General features: G+C 47.2%; 1 protein-coding gene across 2 annotated transcripts in view; it reads right to left on the bottom strand.

The window, feature by feature from the left end:
- Nucleotides 1-23,026, bottom strand: part of PCSK6 (proprotein convertase subtilisin/kexin type 6) — a gene marked incomplete at its 5' end in the record, with an annotated part of 176,723 nt that overhangs the window by 60,499 nt on the left and 93,198 nt on the right. For both annotated transcript variants that reach the window (XM_080914064.1, XM_080914065.1), the window contains 5 exons: nt 901-1,037; nt 4,347-4,535; nt 12,844-12,961; nt 14,412-14,515; nt 20,224-20,324. In XM_080914064.1, coding sequence (XP_080770190.1) covers nt 901-1,037; nt 4,347-4,535; nt 12,844-12,961; nt 14,412-14,515; nt 20,224-20,324 — 649 coding nt within the window. The remainder of the gene's footprint in view (nt 1-900; nt 1,038-4,346; nt 4,536-12,843; nt 12,962-14,411; nt 14,516-20,223; nt 20,325-23,026) is intronic.

Raw genomic sequence — 23,026 nt, 5'->3', positions numbered from 1 at the left:
CTCATCATAAAGTTGTGTGTACTAAAGGATCCTATCACTCAAGTGAGCACAACCCACAGGAGAGAAAAACACCTTCAAATCACATATGTGATAAAAAAAGAAAAAAACCTCAACACTACAAAATCAAGGAAACCAATTTCAATAAAAAGGCAAGGTATCTGAACAAACATTCCCCCAAAGAATACACACAAGTGAACAAGAAGAACATGGAAAGTGATTTAACATCCTTAATCATCAGGGAATTGCAAATCCAAACCACAGAGACCACTTCACACCCACACGATGGGTTTTAGCACAAAGAAACGTAAATAGCAAGTTCTAGGGAGGAGTGGAGAAGCCCCACCTCCCTGACACTGCACCACTTCGAGGTATAAAACCTGGAGAAATGAAACCCATGTTCATATACACGGATGTCCCGGAAAGCCCAACTCAGTAAAGAGCGACTGTGAAAATAACAGGTGTTTCTGCCTGCCGAAGACTGGATAGTATGTTTGTCCAGTAGAGTATTATTTGGTCAAGAAAGCAGTGTTGTCTGATGTATACTATGCCATACTCTGACCTTGAGGATAGCCCTGGGTGAAAGAACCCACATAGTATGCCTTTGTTTACAGAAAATATCCGGAACAGAAAAATTCAGAGACAAAAGGTAAACTGGTGGTAGGCAGGGGGTGGAGCGGAGTCAGGGATGAGAGCACTTACTTGCCTCTGAAGGAGTGAGGGGTTCAGGAGCGAGAAAGGATCGTTGTATAGCATCATGAATATACCAAAGTTACTGACCTTGAAAATAATTATGGTGGCGAATTTTATCCCCATAAGACAAAGATGTACCAGCAGCATTGCCTTTTGATAAGGCGTCGACACATAAAAGGGGTCACGCACCGAATGCTGAGGGCCACTGACCTTGTTTCTCTGGGTTGCGGACCTGTGATGGTATATCCTGGATTTCCAGGGTCCACTCGCCTTCAGCCTTTTCTCCCCAGCAGTGGACAGTCATGAACTCCCAGTTTGTGAAGCCCTCGTTGGAAAAATCCAGCAATCTGCAATGGGAAATGCTGAGTTAGAAAGCGAAGGGCCGGTCTGGCGAGCCAGGAATCGGGTGGGGGGTGGGGCAGCTCACGGAGGACTCTGACCCACCCACCCTGGGGGTAGAAGTCAGTTCCCTCCTTCTACCATGTGGGTCCCAAGAAGTTCAGGTAGCCTTGTAGGCAAGTGCCCTTAGCCATAGGACTGTCTTGCTGTTTTCCAGACTCTTAGAGCTGAGTCCCACCTTCATGATTTCACGGAATCTCCCTAACATCTGGAAGGCAGGGCCACCCCCAGTGCCCTGTAACAGACTGGACTGGTCTGTGTGCTTCCCTGAGTGGGCCTGGGGAAGAGGAAGAGGACATTTTCTAGACACATTCAGGTGGAGCTCCCCTATTCTTTGGAGATTTGATGAGCCTGTCTTTTTCCTTCCAGACTAGAAGATTGTATTGGCTGGTTTCCTTTGTCAATTTGGCACAAACTAAAGTCATCAGACAGAAAGGAGCCTCAGCTGAGGAAAGGCCCCCATGAGATTCAGCTGTAAGACATTTTCTCAATAGGGAAGGGCCCAGAACATTGTGGGTGATGCCATCCCCAAGCAGGCTGAGTAAGCCATGAGGAACAAACCAGTAAGTGGCACCCCTGTATGGCTTCTACATCAGCTCCTGCCTCCAAGACCGTGCCCTCTTCCAGTTCCTGTCCTGACTTCCTTCAATGAATAGCAATACGGAACTGTAAGCCAAATAAACACGTTTTCCCCCAATTTGCTTTTTGAACATGGTGTTTCACAACAGAAACCCTAAATAAGACAAAGGTCTTCCCTTAGCCGTCTCCACAAAGCCCCTGGACCTTCAGGCTCCTCCATTTTTCATAGTTCAAAAGAGAAACAGAAAGGAGCCCATACTGATTTTTTTGCCCTTTCAGGCAGCATTGAGGGAAGGAACCTTTTGCATTCCAGGCAAGTACACTACCACTGAGCTGCATCCCCCCAGCCCTCTTAAATCAGGCATTTCTACTTGGGGATGAGAACTTGCATTCAGGACTGGCCTCTTATACTGTTCATCAGGAGTTCAAATACAGAAGTCCTATTCCATTCTGGTTTGGGAGTTCCCTGGACACTGGAAACGTAATGATTGTTGGTCAGGTGAACTTTCTTTGTAGGGGAATAGGGCTAAGAAACTGCCACAGTCAAGGTTGACTTACACACAAAGCCAAGTAGAACCTGACACACTGGAGCTAAAACAAGGACAGCCTTGTAGATAGATGCTGAGGCTTTTAGGAACGCCAGCTTTCAGTGTGAGCACTGGCAAGTTGAAATGCCCGCGTAGTCCAGGACGATGTGGAGTTAAGGTAGATGGTAACAGATTCCTAAACCAGTCTTGATATCGCACACAGACTCTTGGCAAAACACCAAATTCCCAAGTCCGGAGTGACTGTCAGGTGGCCCCAGGGCGTTGCTAGCAACCATGACGTTCCTAACAAACCCACTGGGCCCACTCTGGGTCACAGGAAGCTCAAGCACCTGGAGGGAGACAGGAGGGGAAGGAAACCAAAGCCAGCAGTGGCGAGTTCAGTGCTGGAAGGTTCCTACAGTCCAGAGGGCCGGACTGATTTCAGCAGGACAAGATTAGCCAAGTATATTAATCTGTATTATTAGATTGGCTTTCTATAATATTCATAATGTCTATGGAGGAGTGGAATGGCATGTCCACCTAAGAAATAAAAAGAGGCCCAGTGCCTAGGTCCCAGAAGGAGCCTGAATGGGATGTGCAGAGGCTGGGACAAAAGCTTGCCTCACCAGGCTAAAGCACAGGTCTGTATCCTCTGCATCAACCTGCCCCCAGCCACTAAGCCTCCTTATGACCTTGAATACCTTCAGCAGGACCTCTCAGGCAAGCTCTGCCTTCGTGGAGGTCACAAAGACTCAAGCCAGGCCCTAGCAGGGAGCAGGCAGCACAAATATCCTGAGACAACCCTGCCCTCTACTTGGCACAAGGCAGGCTAGAAAAGTGGGCCCAGGGAGGGTGAGCCTTATGCTTTCAACAAATGCTAGAAATGTAGACCTTTAGACACATTTTTTAAAATGTGGAAGCAAAATGTCATCTAGCTTCAGCTGGCTGGCTGGCGCCCTCAAACTGCAGATGCCCCTGGTGGCCTCCTCCCATGTAGAGACTGAGCGTGGCTGAGCACGGCTGAGGTGGCCTTCAGGAGAGAAGATGCCCCCATGTTGGTCTTCTTTGAGGAAGGTGAGAGCTGGCAGGGACTCTCGGAACTCACACACTACGGTTGCTCTGCGGTTGACACGATCCAACTAAGGACACAGCTAATGCCAGGTTGTTCGTCCACTGCCCAACTGTGGGCTGCTATTCCCGGAGGCCACATAGAGGGCTGGAAGGCACAGCCCAGATCCCCTCTTCTTGGGACAGTGATGCTGGCAATGTTTCATTGCTCTCTGCCAGCTCTGTCTTACCCAATAGGAGACATCAGAGTGGTAAAGAAAAATGGTGGATCCTGTCTGACCTTGTAAGAGCATTTTCTACATACCTTGTCTCCCAGGTTCTGGATATCCCAGGATAAGGGCTACAACAGACATGGTACACCCAGTCCTGAGTGCTTCCTCAAGGGCTGAGGGACACATGCAAATTCTAGAAATACTGGGCTGTCTGTGAAACTTTTCACCCAGCTTCTTAGCTAGAAAGAAACTATATATCCTAACTCTCCCTGGGTTCCCTCTGGTTCCCTCAAATGCCTCTGCTCTGTTTACCTGAAAGCTCTCTAAGTCCATCCCAGAACTTGCCTGTCATGTCATAATGACACACAAGACATAAGTGTATAGTACGGTCTTCCACAAACCCTGCAGGAAGCTGAGGAAGCCCCCGGAGTCCCAAATCCCGGCTCAAGCCTTTTCAGGGAAGGTTTTGGAGAACAGCTTGGGAACCTTCACCTCACCAGCCACCCCTGGCCCTCAAGAGCAGCCCAGAACTGAATGAGGGGTGCCCCAAAGAAAAACAAGCCTTAGGGGTACCTCAGCTTAAGTGACAACCAAACAGGATGGCCATAACCTTCACTGAACTTCTAAGGGAAATGGGATGAAACATGAATTCCACTCCACCAACAAGCAGTAACTCCCATTACTTCTTCCTGAAGATTAAAGTTTCACAGGTATGTTTCAAAGGCCCTGGCCTGCCCTTTAGAGTTGTGAGTCCTACCCTACTTGTACAGACCCAGAGGGAACCCCCACTTCCCTGTGCAGGGGATCATGCCAGGGTCCAGGGGAAATGGGGCCTTCAGGAGCAAATGCTGGAGAGGAGTAGTAACCTTACCTCTTTGCCAAAAGTTGAGACTTGGTGCCAGAGGGGGAAATCAGGTGGATCTGGAGATCACCCCGGCGTGGGTGGGAGATAGAGATTCGGGCAACCACGTGCTCCAGGTACACCACACGCTGGTCTGAGTGGTCCGCACAGGCGTTGGTCAGGGCTGTGGTGCGCAGCACCTGTACTATGGGGATGCTCCTGGGGAGGAAAACCAGGCACAGTGCTGGGTACCCAAGTCTTAGTCTCACACAAGAAGGACATGGACTTCAGTGCTGCCGTCTGTCCCTCCCCTGCTGTGGCCTGAGTTCTGGGAGCCCCTGGGGAGTCTCAGAGACTCACTTTTGGGTGCTCCATTCTGACCACTGCTGGGGAAAGTTTATGGTTCTAGAATTTGTTTTTAAGGTATCTTTATGCACACTTGAGGGCCAATGTATCTGGGGACCATCCCTTTCTCTACATGGCATTGTGGACAGCTCACTTTCTCAAGAGCTTTACAGCCTTGGAGGTAGTGTTATGAATGCTGACTAGCCACCACAAGGCACTGGTGAGGAAGCTCACGAGGATTAAGTCATCCATCCAAGAGAAGGAAGGACTGCTTTAGTGTCCCACAGCTCCAGTCTCTAGACCGTGTCACCCTGGGTTAACCCACACCCAAGGGACTGATTTGCTGTATTTGCTGCCATTGGTCTGCCTTCAGTCATCCTGCTGGAAGGCTGCCAACCCAGAGGTCCTCCTGTCACCTGGGATGGAAGGGACCACTAGCCATCTCCCGTCACTCAAAAATCACTCCCACTGGTTTTTGGAAGCCCAAAACAGACACAGACTCTGACCCTACAGGCTGCTTTGAGAGTTCATGTCTCTAAAAGCTTAGCCCCTTCCCAATTTGTAAAGTAAATAAAGAGGGCGTTCTTTGGTGGAGACCTGATCGCCACCAGACAGCACATTAGTAATTCCCTGCTACATGGCCCTCTGTGCGGGGCTTCCCTCTAGAGAGGCCCGGAGCAAACATGTGCTTGGAGTCTCTTAGGAATGTATTCACTGGGCTCTACTGGGCCTGAGTCATAAGAAAACATTCAAGACAGCTAGAAATAGTGATGTAATGCCCCTGAGACTCTGTAAATATTTGAAAAACACGTTTTCCATGTACCATTAATCGACTTAGAGGCTGACTTCTTTCATTGCTTTTTCCGGACGTCAGACGCCCCACCACTGTGGCAGATCCAGAATACAGTAGAATGTTCCAGAGAAGCCTAGAGGGCCCACACACCCTTTCAGGTAAAGTGTTCACCTCCAGTATCCTGATTACACACTCAAAAGAGAAACACTGAGCATGTTGGTGACAAATGGCTCCTCAGTGTATGTGTGTGTGTGTGTGTGTGTGTGTATGTGTGTCACTGTTGTCCTGCCCCAGGGCTTTGAAATGTGATGCCCCAAGACCCAGGAGTGAGGTGACTGTAACCTTCTAATACTTTTACAGGTAGAGTGGGAGCATCAAAGCAACAACATTCTAACCAGGATGAAAACAGTTTTCTCCTCGGCCCTTTCCTGTCAGAGAGCAATCACCACTCTAGAATTAGACCTAGAGTACTACTGTGGAAACATGGATCCCACAGATAAGGACGCAAAATTTAAATAACCAGGTGAAGAAAAGACAGCCCAACACTGGTGGCCTGGCCAGCACCTCACACCTGTCCAGCTGGAAACTCCAGACCTAGAGGAAACACTCAGGTCACTTAGCTTCACATGTCTTAGTGTGACTGGTTCCTGCTAAGGGACCCTGGTGCTGCGAGAGGCCTCTGAGCTGGTCTTCCCCACAGGGAGCCAGTCTGCTGCAGTGCCAGGATTGTGGGCTGGTGGGCACTTGGCCCCCCTCCACACCCTGCAGGAATTAATGGCGTCTCCTGTCTTGGTTTTCACAGCCAAGATATTCAGCTTTTCTGGGGGGCTGGGGACCAGCCTGCCTGGGGCACAAAGCTAACCGCAACAGTTAGCTTTTATGTAAAATCTCTTTAACTGGGAAATCACTCACCCTCCATGACTCCTCATTCCTGCAAGTTCGAGGGGGAGGGCTGGTACCCTACATGCTCCTCACTGAAAGGCCAAGATGCTTCTATATGGTCCACTTCTACTGCTGAAGCAAACAGCCTAATAGTCCAAATAAGGACTTTCATGTTTCTTAATGAAAAGCAAAAGGAAAGAGGTTTGGAGATAGTCAAAATAGCCGTGGATCTGGATGAGATTGCTAAGGACACGGAGATGCCATTTCCTTCAAGCCACACTTTAGGACTGATTATTCATCTCCAGATGGTCTCTGGGCCCAGTACATCCACCCATGCCACTAGTATAGTGGCATCCCAGTTTTCCCCAACATATAAAGATTTGAAAAGATCCTGTTTTCTGACACGTGTGACAGAGTAATAATACTCAAAGATAAATGTTCTCAAGTAACTAAGTAGCAGGAAAGAACAGAGGAAGGCAGACCCCAGTCAGAAACCCTCTAAGGCTGAGGCTTCTGATTCACCGCTCTAGCCAAGAAGCTACTGCAAGCCATGAGTTTTAGTTTCAGCCGAAGACCTCGCTTGTACCCCTGCATCGGCAGGCCAGTGCTTGCTCCAGCTCCTGCGCCATTGCCCTAGTAGGTCGATGGTGCCTTTCCACTCTACAGAGTTGGGGGCACGAGTTGTCTAGCCCCTGTTTCTCATCAGCCAATTCTGAAATTGGGATACCTATGGGAATCAGGAAATAAAAGAGCCCTTCTCTCTGGTATATATGTCATCTGGCTGGCAAGATGGGGTGGCTTACCCACTGAGACCCACAGAGCAGAAGCTGGTCCAGGGAATGTTTTTCACTGACCTTCTAAAGAGTAGTTAAGTGGGTAGGTGGGAACATTCTCTGGAGTACACATACTAAATTCAAGTAGGAGAAACTAATTCAACAAGTTAAAGCCCAGATCTATGTCCTAGAATTAATGCCATCATCAAAAAAACAAAACAAACAAACAAAAAAAACCCCTACTTTGTTAATGATATATGATGTACTACATGAGTGTGTTTATATCTGGGGCTGGGGAAAGGTTGAAACAGAGTCATATGTAACTGAGGCTGGCCTTGAACCAACTATGTACACAAGGATGACCTTGAACTCCTGATTTTCCTGCCTCGACCTCCTGAGCATTGGAATTACATGCCCAGTTAGATGAAATTATTTTTGATTATTAAACCATAGCATGATGTTTAGGCTATAAATTAAATGTAGCAACAAAACAAACCTCTTCTACACTAACTTATCCATAATTAATTGGTCTATAAAATACACAATGTTTATATTTGTAGCATACCCTTTTCTTCTATGCCCAGTGCTAACAACAGCCTGAGACTCAGTCTGATAGGAAGTTAAAGCAGACATTAAATTAAAATCCAGTCTGTGATTAATTGTTCAGATTCTGAGTTTGCATTTTTGCTGGCTCACTAGAACTTATTTGTATGCTCAAGTTCACCTTTGTGGTCATCGGTGAACATACACAGAGTAGCGAAGTGACCCAGCATGCACTCCCGTCCAAGCTGAGGTCAGGCCAGGCCATGATCTGCTTCTTGTTTTGGCTCTTAGACTGTAAACAGGCTCTCATTTCACGCTCTCTGTAGTGACACCCTTTCCATTTTTACACTTTTTGTTGGAGTTTTGCTGCTTATAAGCCCTGCCCCTCAGGCATCCCAAGCACTGGATGAAATGCTGTCTAATGCTCTTGGACCCCAAAAGGTTACAATGTGTCCTATAGGAACATCGATGTGTGGCATACAATTCAGGCAGGAGTGAAGGTGCTAGGGGCTCTGAGTTCAAAGTCAATGAGTCACCAGCAGTCAGTACAAAAAGGCATCTCTAGATAGCAAGTCATCATTATGAAACTGTCATCATTATCTGTTATTCACATGAGCGTATCACATGTGACAGAGAGAGTGTCATAAGCAAGATGGAAATCCCAGAAATAAAACACAGAAAAGGTAGGATGCAACTAACCTAGAGCCAGTTCTAGACATGCATCTATGAGTTGACTATCCTCAACATTCATAAATGGAGGTGTGGAGAGGAGAAGAATGGGAGAGAGAGAGAGTAAGAAGCTTGAAATAAAAGAGGTCAAAAGAAGCAAAATTCTGAATGGAAAGCCTCAAAAGCTTTAAGATTCACAGGTATGTAACTCTTGCTTTCTGCTGGCTTAGCTGACTCTTGTGGTCTCTTCACCCTCAAATTGGGAGCCCTGGGTTGCAATGAGTTGGCCTTGTATTCTAATGCTAATTTGCATCCTTCAAAACTGGTTGCCAGAAAGATGGGAGTCTGCAAGTAAGACACTGAGGAATCATGCCCCCAGTTAATTCTGATTGATAAATAAAGATCCCAGCAGCTAATACCTGGGGAGAAGAGACACAGGATGGGTTTAGGTTTCCTGGGCTAGAGACCACGAGGAAAGAGAGAAAGGTAGCTGCTAGAGAGGTAGCCACCATAGGCGAGAGGCTAAGAGAACATGGCCCCGAGGGCTGCCTGGCTGGAGCTAAGAAAAACATAGTAAGAAATAACTTGGCTTAGGAATAGGAGGTGGATTCTAAAAGGATAGAGGCAGTTGCCCAGCTATTGTGCTGCTTACAGCGTATTACAGTATAAAGGCTGCGTGTGTCTTTCATCCGGGAACATAAATAGTCAGAGGCAGAAAGAAACCCCATATCAGGATATTTTTAAGATTTTTTTTTTTTAACTACATTTGGGTGTCACAAACTGCTTCACAGAGTTTTTAAAATGCAGGAAAGTAATGGCCAGAAAACCTAATGGGTCAACTGTGATTTTAATAATTGAAAGAAATTATACCAGGTTTAGCACTTTTTTTTAAACTTGAATAAGAGCTATGAAAGGACTCACTTTGCCCCTCTCTTCAGAGATTCAAAAGCCATTCTGCACAGGTGGAAGTCATGGCTTAGGATCCCATGTGCCATCCTTTTATGGAAGAAAGGAACTAAACCAGTGGTTCTCAGTCTGTGGGTCTCAACCCCTTTGGGGATGAATGGACCTTTCATGGAGGTCACCTAAGACCATTGGAAAACACAGACACATTTACATTAAGATTCATGACAGTAGAAAAATTACAATCACAATAATCTTATGGTTGGTGGTCAGAACATGAGGAACTATATCAAGGGGTTGTAGCAATAGGAAGGTTGAGAACCATTGCTCTAAATAGATTAAAATTACTTGTGACCCAAAGCAGGTAAAGATATCTTTAACCTATGTGTGCTTGGATATCACAGGAACAGGTGGATCCAGGCTGCACTCAGATTACAAAGAACCAAGGTTAGCTTTCTCCTGGATGTGTGTGCATGTGTGCACACACATGTGATCGTACATCTGTTGTAACATTCATCATAGGTGGAGCCGCATGCTCCAGCTCTTCCCACTCCCTGCTCTCAGCCTCTCTGCTCCTTTCAGCCTGAGCTAACCATTCAAGGGTGCACAGGAGAAAGTCACTCAACAGAGGGATGCCAGGGGCTACTGAGTGCCAGTACCATGTGGTCTTTCGAGGTGTGATGCTCTAGTTTCTAAGGAAAGCTCAGCAGCAAGCGGAGTCCTTGTTAGTTACTGTCCTTATTAGTGAGGTTCTGTCTTCCTGAGTCACAGGACCTACCCTGTTCAGAAAGAGGGGGTATCCCACTCAGGGCTGGGACAGGAGTTGTCCTACACAGAGGGACGAATGCCCCAATAACACTCTAGCTACTCCAACTCAGGATCCTATATGACATCACTGTGGAGACAGTAGGTGCAGCCATAATGCCTTCCAGACCTTGAACTTAAAGTTTGGTGTATATAATGCTTTGACCTTTGGTCACAGCAGAATAGCACTTCCTTTCATCAAGAGGGAAAAAGAAGGTCAATATGCCCTATAAAATACAGTTATACACAGTGATGTTCTTGCTCTCTGGCCCCATCCTCTCTCCCTCTCCAGTTCTTTCTCTCCCTCTTGCTTTCTTGTGCTTACTCTCACAGGCTGAAGCCAGATTTAAGGCATAAAAGCCTAGGTTCTATTAGGAGCAGAACTCAGAAGGAGGCCAATGGGGTTTGAGTGGTGGTGGTAGTAAAAGCATGCATCTGTATGGGAAACTTCCTGTCCATTTAAAGCCAGGTGATCTCTGCTAAGGAAAGGGGGGTATGGGAGGCTTGCAGCTAAGAGATAAGGGTGGGGGTTAAAGTTGAGGGTTGGAGGTTGAGTGGGTGTCAGCATCCCAGGTACAGATACCTCAACCCCTTTTCTGTAGCCTGATTGCAGGAGAGCTAGAGCTCTGTAGGAGGTGACACAGTGGTAGAGAGGAACTATCTGGCCCCTGCTGATACTGTCCCCTCTGAAGGCCCTTATGTCCTTAGGAACAATCAAGTGTTGGAGTCGGGCAGGCGGTCTGAGACAGGAGGTTGGCTGAAAATTCCAGACAGAGTCAGAAACAGCAGAGGGGAAAGAGGATTTTCCTTTGGAAACAGAAGTCCGATTCTTGTTCCCTTTTGGAATTTGTAGGGTCCTTACTTTCCTCAAAGGACAGGAACAATGTCATACTGTATGTTACGGTGGGTTCCCTCAACCTATGCTGTCTAGACTCTGTGTGCTTTCACTCAAAAAAACAAAATAAAATAAAAATAAAAACAGCCACTCGCCACCTAGGCACCACTTGATCATCTTAAACAGATTTCTGGCAGGAAAAGAATGCTTCATTCAGGAGCCGCCCTGGCTGGGGAGCTGGGTGGGAGGGAGGTGGGCACTGCAGGTCAGGCAGGACAGCAAGAGCCAGGCTCCCCTAAGTGGTTGCTCCCAGCAGACCAGTCAGCATAGGCAAAGGCCTCCTTTATCCCACCACAGTTCCATCCTTCTCGAGTTTAGCACAAATGCTTTTGAGAGGAAATGAGGCCTGAAGAAGCCTACATTGAGACCTGCTAGCTTGCTGGCTGGTAGACCTGTCTGGTCTCAGTAGTGGTGGGTCCAATTAGCCACAAACTGGAAACAGCATGTTTTGAAAGGTCCTTCAGTGGCTATCTGTCCGGCAAATGTTCTCTGAACTTCCAGAGGTTTCAAGGCATGCTCAAGAAACAGAACTCTCAACATCTCCTGTCAAAACTCTCAACATCTCCTGTCAAAAGAGCTTAACAGAAGAAGTATCTATGTTCATGGAAGAGGTGAGCTCAAAGAAGTGATCTGCATTTATAAATAAAAACAATGTATCTTGCTCTCCCAGCTCTGAGCAGGGTCTACATTTGTAGATAGAAACAATGTATCTTGTTCTCCCACCTCCATGCAGAAGTCAGAGGTTGACACAGGTGTCTCCCACTATTGCTCTCCCAGTATCTTTTGAGACAGAGTCGCTCATTAAACCCAGAGCTCTCTGATGGCCTAGACTAGCTGGCCAGCCATTTCTTGGGATGCTTTGGTTTCTCCCTCCCAGTGCTAAGGCTAAGGATGTGTGCTGTCATAACGGGACTCTTATGGACTCTGTTTATCCAAAATCAGGACTTCATACTCATGCAGCTGATCACAGGTCTAGCTTCATTACCCTCTTACTGACTGAGCCAGCCATGGCCCCTGGTTTTTGGGTTCTAATTTTTTTTTCCTGCTGAGGATGGAACCAAAGGCTTTACACACACTAGGCAGGTGTTCGGCTAGAGCTGCATCTCCAGCCCTGCTAATCACCCCATCCAAGTATCTCATTCACACATGTATTTCCCAAAGGTAACAAAACATCGTGTTCCCATTCTTCGAAAGCACAGCTGCAATGACGCAGTTCAGGAATAATCTGACTTCTGCACGGAGTAGGTTTCTTCCCATCAGATTTATGTCAGCGCCCATTTGTTATTGTTTTGTCCTAACCAACACATGTAACTGGTTTAAAAAACTTCCTCTAAAGGGTAGCACAGAAAAGGAGATGAAGCGGGGCCTGCTCAAACACCCCAGTGCTTATGCCTTCAGAAGGTTTACGGGGCTTGATAAAAGCAATGTAGAGATGCTGTGTAGTTCACGAGACCCTCCCCCCACCAGCGTGCTACAGAGAAGGGGCAGGTCTCACTGCTCTTGTTCACACACAAGCTCTAGGGCAATGGGCCTGGGCTGTGGCTATGGTGACAACCTCTAGCAGGTGGAAGACAAAGGATCCTGTGGCTGTTACTCTTGTATCCCTGTGGGCAAAGCAGATGGATCTCTGATCTGGCTGGCTATGCCAGATCTGAGTTGTTCCAATGTAAGGCTGAGGGAATCACACTGAGAAACAGACCCTCAACACTGGCAAAATCTGCTACAAAGGGACAGGAGGCCTCTAAACAGTTGATCTAGAAGTGCATCTTCTCCTAGCTGCACAATCCTTTAAGAGAAAACTCAGACGTGTCTAGCTGGACATTGCCCGTGTGAGCCTTCCTGCCTGTGTGCACAGAGATGGAGAGTTAAACATCTCCCCACTACCCCAGCTATACAGCCAGGTCTCAGGCGAAGTCTTACCTGGGCCTTTTGTCTGCGGTGGCCACGCATATGTGCTGGGACGGCACTGCTGTCCACTTCCTTGCCTCTAGGACGAGAGCTTCGGCATCCACCAAGCCAAATCCATAGAGATGGCTAACTGAAAAAACAGAGCCTTCAGATCCAGCCTGTCTTGCCTCTCCCAGGAAGGGAGCTGTTCCTCAACGCTATGGACCTCGGGAATATACAGCAGCTGTCACCTTGAGGTCCCTCTAAGATGATGACAGGTCCCCCTGAGAGCTGATCACGGGTCAAGCTTCATTACCCTCTAAACTGAACTCTTTGGGTTCAGGAGGGCTGGCTGGGACTTGTATCCAACTCTGGGAGGGAGTCCAGAACTTTCCTTTGGGAGGATAATGTTTGGTTTAAGTTGGGAGGACCTGCCACCAAGTGTACCCCCTGAAACTCAGATGTGACAAGAGAAACAAACCCGAAAGCCTGAGAGACCCAGGTGTTGGTACTGGGCTTGGCTTGCACAGGGTATGATCTCCAGCAACAGCCCTTAAAAATCCAGGCACATGACTAGGATATGCAACAAATATAATAAAGCAAGGGCAACTGTTGTTTTAAAAATAATTTTCTTTTGCTCCTGACTCTCAAGGGTTCTCAGGACAACAGCACACAGTCAGGAGTGCTTGTGGGGCTGGGTGTATCCAGGATTTGACTTGGCCAAGAGAGGTTTCAAAGGTTAATGTCAGGGCAAGGTCATGACCCAATGCGATCTATTTTCCTTGTTAATTAGACCATGATGGAAACGGAGGGCAATGTTACAGTACACTGTCAGCTGAGAACAAAGATAGATAAGGCTCAGTCAATGACCTCTTTATTCAAAGGAGTGTCCCCGCCACTCACAGTGGCAGGGCTTGACCTAAATGCACACACAGATAGTGGTATCAGGCTTGTCGGCATCATAGTTGGGACCTGAGCTTCAGAAAAGGGGACAAGTTCTCTCTGACACATCATGGTTGACAGAAATGTTTGTCAAGTACTTCCTGCCAACTTCCTTCTCAGAGACCCCAAATCATGTTCTGATCACGGAGCCATGTTACCATACTGAGTTGACAGAGGCCCCGTGTGCCTTGAGTTATTTCTAGCATGAAGGGGCTGGCTGGCAGCAGGTTTAGAGATCACAAGGAAATTACACAGCTGTCTCAATGTCTATTTTTTGGCATGGATAGGGAGACTCAAGATGAGCATCAAATGCCTTTGAACTCAGGGTCCCCACACTACAAGGTCCCAAGTGGGAAGGTTGCAGGCACAGGCCGCAGTTTTCCTGGAAATCATTTCTTTGTGGAGAACAGAAATCAGGGAGCAAAGGGAAACAAGACTATGAAGCAAACCATGAGCATGGCAAACCCCAAGACCTGGATTTGGGGACACTGAGGTTGTCCCTACATGCCAGTGTGTGTGCTCTGGGAAAACTGTTCTTAAATCACCGCAAAGCAGTTGTAAGTTCCTGCAACACATAGTCTGTGATAACAGCGACTGGTATTTGGACTTTCTCAGGGGTCACCAGAGCACCTGTCCCAGCCCACCAGGAGCACCCGCACCTTTATGCCCTGCTCCATTGATTTTCCAGTCACTCGCCTTCAGGTGAGCTGGCCGTGACGTCTTCACTAGCAGGTGCTGCACATCCCTCCAGGTCAACTGGTTGCTGCAATGACATAGTAGAGACCACTGAAGTCACTGGCGTTGACTGGCCAGGACGTTCCAAGGAGGTACAGGAGGCTTGTTTGCATTCCTCCACACGGGTTTGCTTTGCAACAATGGCTTCCAGCTACTGAACCCTGAGCTGAAAGAGTTCAAAGGGTCTAAAGTCCAGAGGCATGAGAAACTCGGTCTGACCACCAAGCCTGCCTGAGTTTTGTAAGAGGCATTTAAGAAGTAGAGAAAAGAGAACTTTTAATGTCACCGGAAATGCTTGTCAAGGGTGCATGGAGCAATTCTGTTATCATGCACACGGGCTCCTGAGCTGGGCTCCGTTCCAAGGGCAAGCGGAGCTGCAGGCTGTAGGGATTCTAAATTTACAGCACTTCTTTGCAGGGCACATAGAAACATGCTATCCAAGAGCACATGGCCCCCCAGTGTCAATCACGCACCGTATTTCTTGGACTTTAAACGCCTCCGAAAACAGGCTCCTTCATTCTGCCCATGTAATTAATTGCTCAGGCCCAGCGATGAGCCTGTATTACACTGTCTAGGAGGGCTGATCTTGGCCCTGGCTATTCTTATTGTCACTTCCACTTTGAAATAGCTTCTAGGGTAAAGGACCACACCACACTGCCTGTGCGACATCTAAGAAATACAAAATGTTAGGATGGTGGCACTCGCCATCTTTCTGGGGCCGTTTTACATGCCACAGAGTCCAGGATCGGTTGAAAACTGTTCTTCATACTATCACCGATTAGAGAAAAGCAGAAAGTGAAACCCTGATTCCTGTCTTCTCTTCTGCATTAGTTGTCATGGGATCTGGATATCTGAATGCAGAAGCCTTCTGCAAGGGATGCTTTAAATAGAGTTCACGCAGCGACTACGACAGGCTCATCACAAGTAGGAATATGTTATTTTGCAATGTGAGACTAACAGCTGGGTGAAAGCTTGACGTACACATTCACAGATCTACCCGCAGCTGAGCCAAGAAATACTTGTAAACGTTTCATTAAATGGATATGTATCTAAGGTGCCTTTTGATCAGAATATTAGCCAAGGACAAACGAGCATCCTTTTTATCCTCTCTGCCCCATTCTGTCCTCTCAGTGCCGTTTAAATAAGAATGGTCAGCACAGTCCTCGGACTGCCTCAGGAGCTTGCTCTCTGCCACGTCTGTCTGTTATGGATGCTTGTTTGCGCCATACGTGCTCCTACAGCAGAGGTGAGCCCATGACTGGGGACTCAGTGCTACCTGGGGGAGCAGCTGCTAGTAAGAATGGCTCCACCTGACACTGGCCGCCTCCTTAGGACCTGCTTAGGCCCGCAGTAACACACATATTTTCAATGCCCCAAGTGTGTGTGCTAAAGCAAGCCATAGTTTAATTTACCCTTTTCAACATTAAATGTACCTAATTCGGGGGCATTAGGTACATTCACACTGTAGGACAACCGTCACCACCATCTAAATTCACCCAGACCTTTCATCTCCCCAAACTGAAACACCAAACGCCAACTCTCCATGCAGATTTTCTCCATCCCTGCCAACCAACAGCCGCTCTTTTTCAGAGTCCTATAAACACGACTTTAAAGGCATCTATTAGAAAAACCACCACCAACAACAATAATAAATTTGTCTTATCTCACTTAGGATGACATTCTCAAGGTTCATCCCTACTATAACACATACTAATCCCCCACCCCACCCCCCGCCCTGTTCTATTTTTGTTTTCAGACAGGGCTTCTTTGTGTAGCCTTGGATGTCCTGAGACTTCCTCTGTAGAACCGATTGGCCTCAAACTCGTGAAGATCTGCCTGCCTCTGCCTAAAAAGTGCTGGGATTAAAGGCATGCACCCCCACTGCCCAGTGAGTTTCCTCCCTTTTCGATGGTGAATAATATTCTACTTCACGGGCTGACCACATTTTTCTTTTGAGTCACTTCCCATGGACACGCGAGCTGAAGTAAATGATGCTGCTGTGCATGTAGGTATCTGTCAGGGGTCCCTTCACTCTGTTCTTCATCTTTCTACCAAGAGCTCAGCTGATAATCTGAGTCTTAGGCAGTTTCCCCCAGGAACACAGATCCTCTCCTGATCCTCCGCTTACTCCCTCATGAGGCCCCAGAGACCAACTTTAGACCTAAAGATTCTGAGGCCCCCAAGTAGCCCCAGGCCATATCCTCTGGCAGAGCGATCAAGGGTTCAGGCTTCTGAGTTGGGACAGAGATGATATGGCTGTGGTTCTTGCTGACTACATGATGTGGTAAACTATTTGGGCATGTCAGTGAAGCCAACACAAGGATGCTGAAGTTAGCTGTGCTGGACATTAGCACTAAGCTTCCAGAGAGCACAGACCTCAGAATTGGGAACACAATGTGTCCAAGAGAGAACAGGGAAAATGATGTCCCTCATTTACATTTATTCTGAATCTCTTTCCATGCCATGAGTCTTTTCCTTCTACACATCTTCTCTGGCTTAGGCATTGTTTTCTTACCGTGAGGATCATTTCCATATGCCAGGAAAGCCCCAGGAGTGGCTGGTGCTACCCTGAGCTCTGTGTGTGCAGAGCATTGTGGGTACTCTGCTCACCTGGAGAGTCTGCATCTGAAGCTCTAAGTTCAGCAATGTTGCATGCATTGTTACATATGTGTAGAAAAACCTCAGCATACTTTCCAGAGAGACCAGTCTTGTGACCAGCCTTACTAGCTAGCTCAGTCATCCCTACTGAGTCCAATGTCAACAGCATGGGGACACATGCTGCTTTGCAAAATGACATCTTTCAGATATGTGGGGGCTTTTAAAGTGTGGATATCCTTGAAAACCTGGGTACTCAGTATGTTTTTCTCAGGTGAACCCCTCAACATGTAGGATTCTTTGGGGTCTTCTGGGTCACATGAGTTGCAAACCATTTCCATGGGTCACTCAGACCACTGCCAGGAAGATGCTAGAAACCATCTCATTTTTTCCCCTTCTGGGGGATATAGAAATAGTACCTAAAGTAGATTTCTCTTTCCTCCTTTCTGTATAAGGATTGAACTTGGGACTTGACTCATTCCAGGGAAGCACTCTGTAGGCCTAGTCCAAAACCACTTCTAAACAACAACAAGGTGAATAAGATATCCAGAATCTATACTAAATTTGGGTTAATTCTTCGATTACTTGCTGGCCTCGGTCTTATCTCTTGTGATCCACAGACCCTCTCTTCTCCACTGGGAGTGTCTTCCTCTAGGATAGCAGTTCTCAACCTGACTAATGCTGCGACCCTTAAAACAGCTTCTTATGGGGCTGGACAGATGGCTCAGCGGTTAAGAGCACTGGCTGCTCTTCCACAGGTCCTGAGTTCAAATCCCAGCAACCACATGGTGGCTCACAACCACCTGTAATGAGATCTGATGCCCTCTTCTGGTGTGTCTGAAGACAGCTACAGTGCACTCACATAAATAAATAAATAAATAAATAAATAAATAAATAAATAAATAAATAAATAAATAATCTAAAAAACAAAACAAAACAAAACAAAAAAACAAAAAACAAAAAACCGCTCCTTATATTATGGTGACCCCAACCATAAAACTATTTCATTGCTACTTCAGAACTACAATTTTGCTTCTGTTGTGAATTATACTGTAAATATCTGAGGTGTGACCCCCCCCCCCACACCCTGGGACTGTCATCTATGATGCTGAGAGATGGGAGAAGGCAACTCAGAGGCAATGCTGCCTGGACCTGCAGGACATTGCATTCTCCAAATATCCGAAACTCAACCTGAGTTCCTAGGCATCATTTGCTCCGACCCTAGACCAATACAACTCCAGAAATTTCTAAGTAAATTCTCCCTTAAGTGAGGTATACTTGAATTATACCTGCAAATCTCCAACCTGTCTGTTAGTTTCCATTGGTCCACAGGCAAGTTTCCTGGGGCAACTGGTCATGAAGCAGGGTGTGTTTTCTATTTAGGTCTGACTAACCAAATTCCTTGCATGTTTTCAATAAGGAATGGAGGGAACTGAGAGTGATGAATTGCTCAGGACACGAATACAACTTTCCACACAAGTAATTAATTACTGCAGAGCCCCAGGACACAGGAGCTAACATTTTGGGGGGAGCTGGAAATTGAAAATATTTAGCTGTTTTTGCTAAATTGGTAGCATTTGAGTATTTTGGTCTTTAGCTGAGAGGAAATCAGCATGCAAGCATGCATAATTACAAGGATTTACACATCTCAAATATTCTCCCTGAATCACTTAAAAACTCATCTAGAACAAAGGATTACCACAAATATTGGGTTGTTATGCGACAGTTGATGTCTAAACTGTTTCTGACTCCACAACTGCACACACGGTGTTTTTATTTGGATGGGGAATGTCACCCACAGGCTTAAAAGTTTGAATACTTGGTCTCTGGATGATGGCATTGATTTTTGAGGGGGAAGGTTGTGGAATCTCTTATAGAGTGAGCCTTCCAGCAAGAAACCGGTCACTGGAGGTTGTAGGGTTAGACCTTAATGGTTATAACTTGGGCCTGGTCTAAAAGTATTTCTTTATCTACCAAGAAGTAAAAAAGCTGTACCATAGGCCACTGTCACCGCAGACACAACCCAGGTCTCTAAGACTTCTACACCATGGAGAACTATACCCCTTCAAGCTGTGAGCCAAATGAATCTCTTGTCACACTAATGAAAAAGTGACTCATACATGCAGTTAATCCTTTTCTGCCTAACTCATTCACACATTTATAACTGTAGGTTTCGTGAGGCTTAGGCAAATTGGTGCCTAAAAGAAGGCAGCCTAGGGCACAGTTCAGGTACATGGCTAAGAATGAAGACCTCAGGCCCATGTAGCTCCTGAGGTTCTACAAAGAGAAACAGACAATGGGCTTTATAAAGAGAAGAAACCACTTCGAGAATGACCTAAAAAGGTAAGAAATTCTGACATGGACCACAACACAGTTAAACACCCATGACATCGAGTTAAATGAAATTACACCAACCACTAAAGACAGGACAGGCAGAGCATCTTCATCCAAAATGCTGTAAGGTATTACAGATTCTGAACTTGAGTATCTGCATAGACTTCATGAGTCTTTAATTTGAAAATCCTAAATCCCAAATTCCCATAGACCTGAAATTTTGTGAACATGATGTCAGCACTAAAAAACATTCAGATTTGGGAACATTTTGGATTTGGGGTTTTAGGATTAGGGGTGTGTGGTGTGAACTGTATGGTTCTGTTACATGAGGTATTAAAGAATCATCAAGTTCATAGACAGGAAGAAGCACGGAGGTTGTCAATGTCTGTAGGAGAGGGAGTATTATAGGGTTGGATTCGGGATCGTAGCATGAGTCCTAAGCCCTGACCCTTAGACTGTGACTTGTATTTCAAAATAGGGCTTACAAAAAGATAATTCAGGCAAATGAGGTCATCAGCAGGCGTCAATTAGAGGTGGCCAATTGCAAGCCAAGGAGATACCAATCCTGCTGGAACTCTGAGGTCAATCATTCCCATCAAGAAACAACTTCTATGGCAGCGGAGGCAGAGCAGTACAGAGAGCTAATGGTGACAAAACTCCATTGATACTCATGGGTACATGGCAGCAGAACCGGCTTCATGTGGCTAAGCTTGCCATTTAACATCCTCAGGATGCTCAGCCTCACAATATGTGTGTGCCAGAAGCGTAGAGACACCTTTTCAAGGGAGAAGGAAGGCTATAACTTACTTTGCTTCTAGAGCCAAGGCGATGATGCCAGCCACCATGGGGGCTGAGACTGATGTCCCCGTGTGGCCATCGGTGCAGCGCTGACGCAGATCCGTGGTGACCTGCATGGAACAGAGGTATTTGGAGCAGGGTGCTGGGAAAGGCCACCAAGACCCTGGCATGCTGCCAACTGGAGAGAGTGACTTTGGGTGCCAGTGGCCAAAAAGGCGTGAGACAAATGTGTTGTCCAGCTCTTCTAGGCTTCGTGCTTTGATGCAAAACTGCAGCCATGCTGTGGAACAGGCTAATCCCAGGGTGAGAATAGAGAGGCACTAGGGCAGACCAGCATCTAGAGGCACAGGGATGCTTTCCTAAGGGTCAGCTCAGCTGGTTCCTGAAAAACCACTGTTGCCTGTGCAGACAAAGGGGCAGGGCAAGATGCAGTGAAGTCTCGTGCTGGAAGAAGCTTCCTCCTGCGCAGCATCATGATCTTGCCACTGAGATGCATGACCCCACCCAAAGAGCTACGCGCAGTGACCCAAGACTTCAGGGGAGCTGAGAACCTGTGTAATGAAGGGCTCAGGAGCCCAGATGGTGTTTCTATTTTTAGCTGTAAGGCAAGGATCGGGACTGGAGACAGACATCCCTCCCGGAGGAATCTGAAGGGCTTTTGCCAGCACATGGCCTGCCGAACTGTGCAATAGGTCACTGGCGTTTTGGAGACAGCAAGGCTGACTCGGCCAGCTGGGACTCCACCGACCTTCATCTGAGTGTTGGCTCCAGGAGGATTGCACACCCACCCAGGGCCTTGCAACTGCTCAACCTGACTTGTACCTCTCCCCTGGGAGCTCAAAGGGGGCAGAGGTCATGGCATCAACACATGGGTTCAGTTGTGTTGGGTGGCACCATGGCCCCTACGACTATTGTTCCTGGCTTTAGTTCTATACATTCTGTACATGGAATCAAGGTGGCTAACATTAGATCAGAAAGATTATTCTGAATTATCCAGCTGGGCTCGAGAGAATCTAATGGCTTTAAAGGTAGAAGGGGAAAGCCGAAAAATCTGCTGGAGAGGTGAGGCATGGGAAGACTTCTGCTATCATAACTAGCTTTAAGGAACTGGGGAAACCCAGACCAAAGATGTAGGGAAAGGCTCTAAAAACAAGCTGCTCATTTTCCAACAGCCCACAAGGAAAGTGGGACCTGGGTCCTGACTGTCAGGAGCTGAATCCTGTTTAGTTTACATAAGCATGGACCTCTGCAGAGATGCCAGAATGCCAGAGGGTCCTCCTGACACCTCTCCCTTAGCCTGTGCATCTGGAGCTGAGAGCCAAGAGAGGCTGCTGGGTTTCTGAGCCACAGGCTGGGAGATGTTTGTTTGTACGGCCTTAGGACGATAAGTTCCTGATGGACGATAAGTTAGGGCAGCAACAGGAAACCAGCTCATCACCCATCTGCTACGAAGCATGTAGCCATTTTATGGGACCCTTGAGGATGCATTTCTCCAGCAGTAACAATGAGATCCTTCCACACAGAGAGTGTTTCTCTATTGTGCTGGAGCTAGGTAACCATACATTCATGGGAAGAGCTTCCTCACTGTACACAGGACTGAACCACCTCAAGGGAGAGGTGAAGGGCAGCCCGGGAGGGACCTCAGTCTCCTGAGCATTCCTGTTGTGCCACAGCAAGGCCCAAGACTGACTTGACTCTCCAGCTTCAGAGAAGAGGGTGTAGGAAGGGAGACTACTCGTGAGGGAGCTGAATCAAGGTGGGCAGAGGCCTCCCACGTCCTTGGAGCTCTGCTCATGGTTGTCCCTCGGCTTCTAGTCAACACAATAAATGAAGGTTTTATCTCCAATCGCCAGCCATGCTGAGATGAGCGGCTCCTCAGGCAGAGAATGCTGCAGGGAAGACACACTCGAGGGGCTGGGGCTCTGACTGACATTAGAGCTCACCTGAACTCGAGAGTGGGATGCACCCACTTCTCGAGCGCTTGCTCAGCCCCTTGTGGAACGTCTCTGGGGCCTCAAGTGAAAATTAGGCTCCGGTAATCAGACAAAAGTAGTTAGCGTGCTCAGGGCAGAGCCTCAGCATGGCAGCTCTGACTTTCAAGTTTGTTTTTCCCCATCTCCTAACTATTTCTTCTTTATCCATCAATATTACTCAGAGGAGGGAATTTTTTTTTTTTTAAAGAAGTAATTAAAGCAGGATGTGGTGGTGCACGCCACAACTTCAGCATTTGGGAGGTGACGGCAGGAACAACAGGAGGAGTTCAGGGAGGTCTACTACACAGTTAGTAAGTTTGAATCCAGTCTGGACTACATGGGATCATCTTTTGAAAAGTGTGTGTGGGGGGATTAAAGTATTTCTGATGTGTGCACACTCAAGCATAACAGTAAATGAAGCCACAGTTCCCACTTCCAGAGCTGAGTGCCATCACAGAGAGCGCAGCCGAGGACACACCCCCCAGTACGATATGTCCAATTATGCCTACTTCCGCTTCCATTTAGCCAGCAGGCCTTTGTTGGGTTTTAGCCCAAGCATCTGTTTAATAAAGCTTCAATGAGCCCATGATGAAATGAGAAGGAAAGGAACAGGGCATGGGACAGGGTCTCAGCTGCCCATCCCAGGGCTGAGTGACCTGCAGGATAGGAAAGAAACACTTAAATTAACACTTCTGTGAACCAGCCTGGGCCACTGCCAGGTCTTCAACAGGATGGTTTGGCTGACCTTCCATGTGTGCGTAGCAAGTAGGGTATAGGAAGCCTGTGTCTTCCCCAGGGGGGAAAATGTAAATTAAAATTGAAAATAATTTCTAAAGACG

Source organism: Micromys minutus (assembly GCF_963924665.1).
Source record: "Micromys minutus genome assembly, chromosome: 3".
Lineage (NCBI taxonomy): Eukaryota > Metazoa > Chordata > Mammalia > Rodentia > Muridae > Micromys > Micromys minutus.
This window is presented reverse-complemented; position numbering and strand designations above follow the sequence as displayed.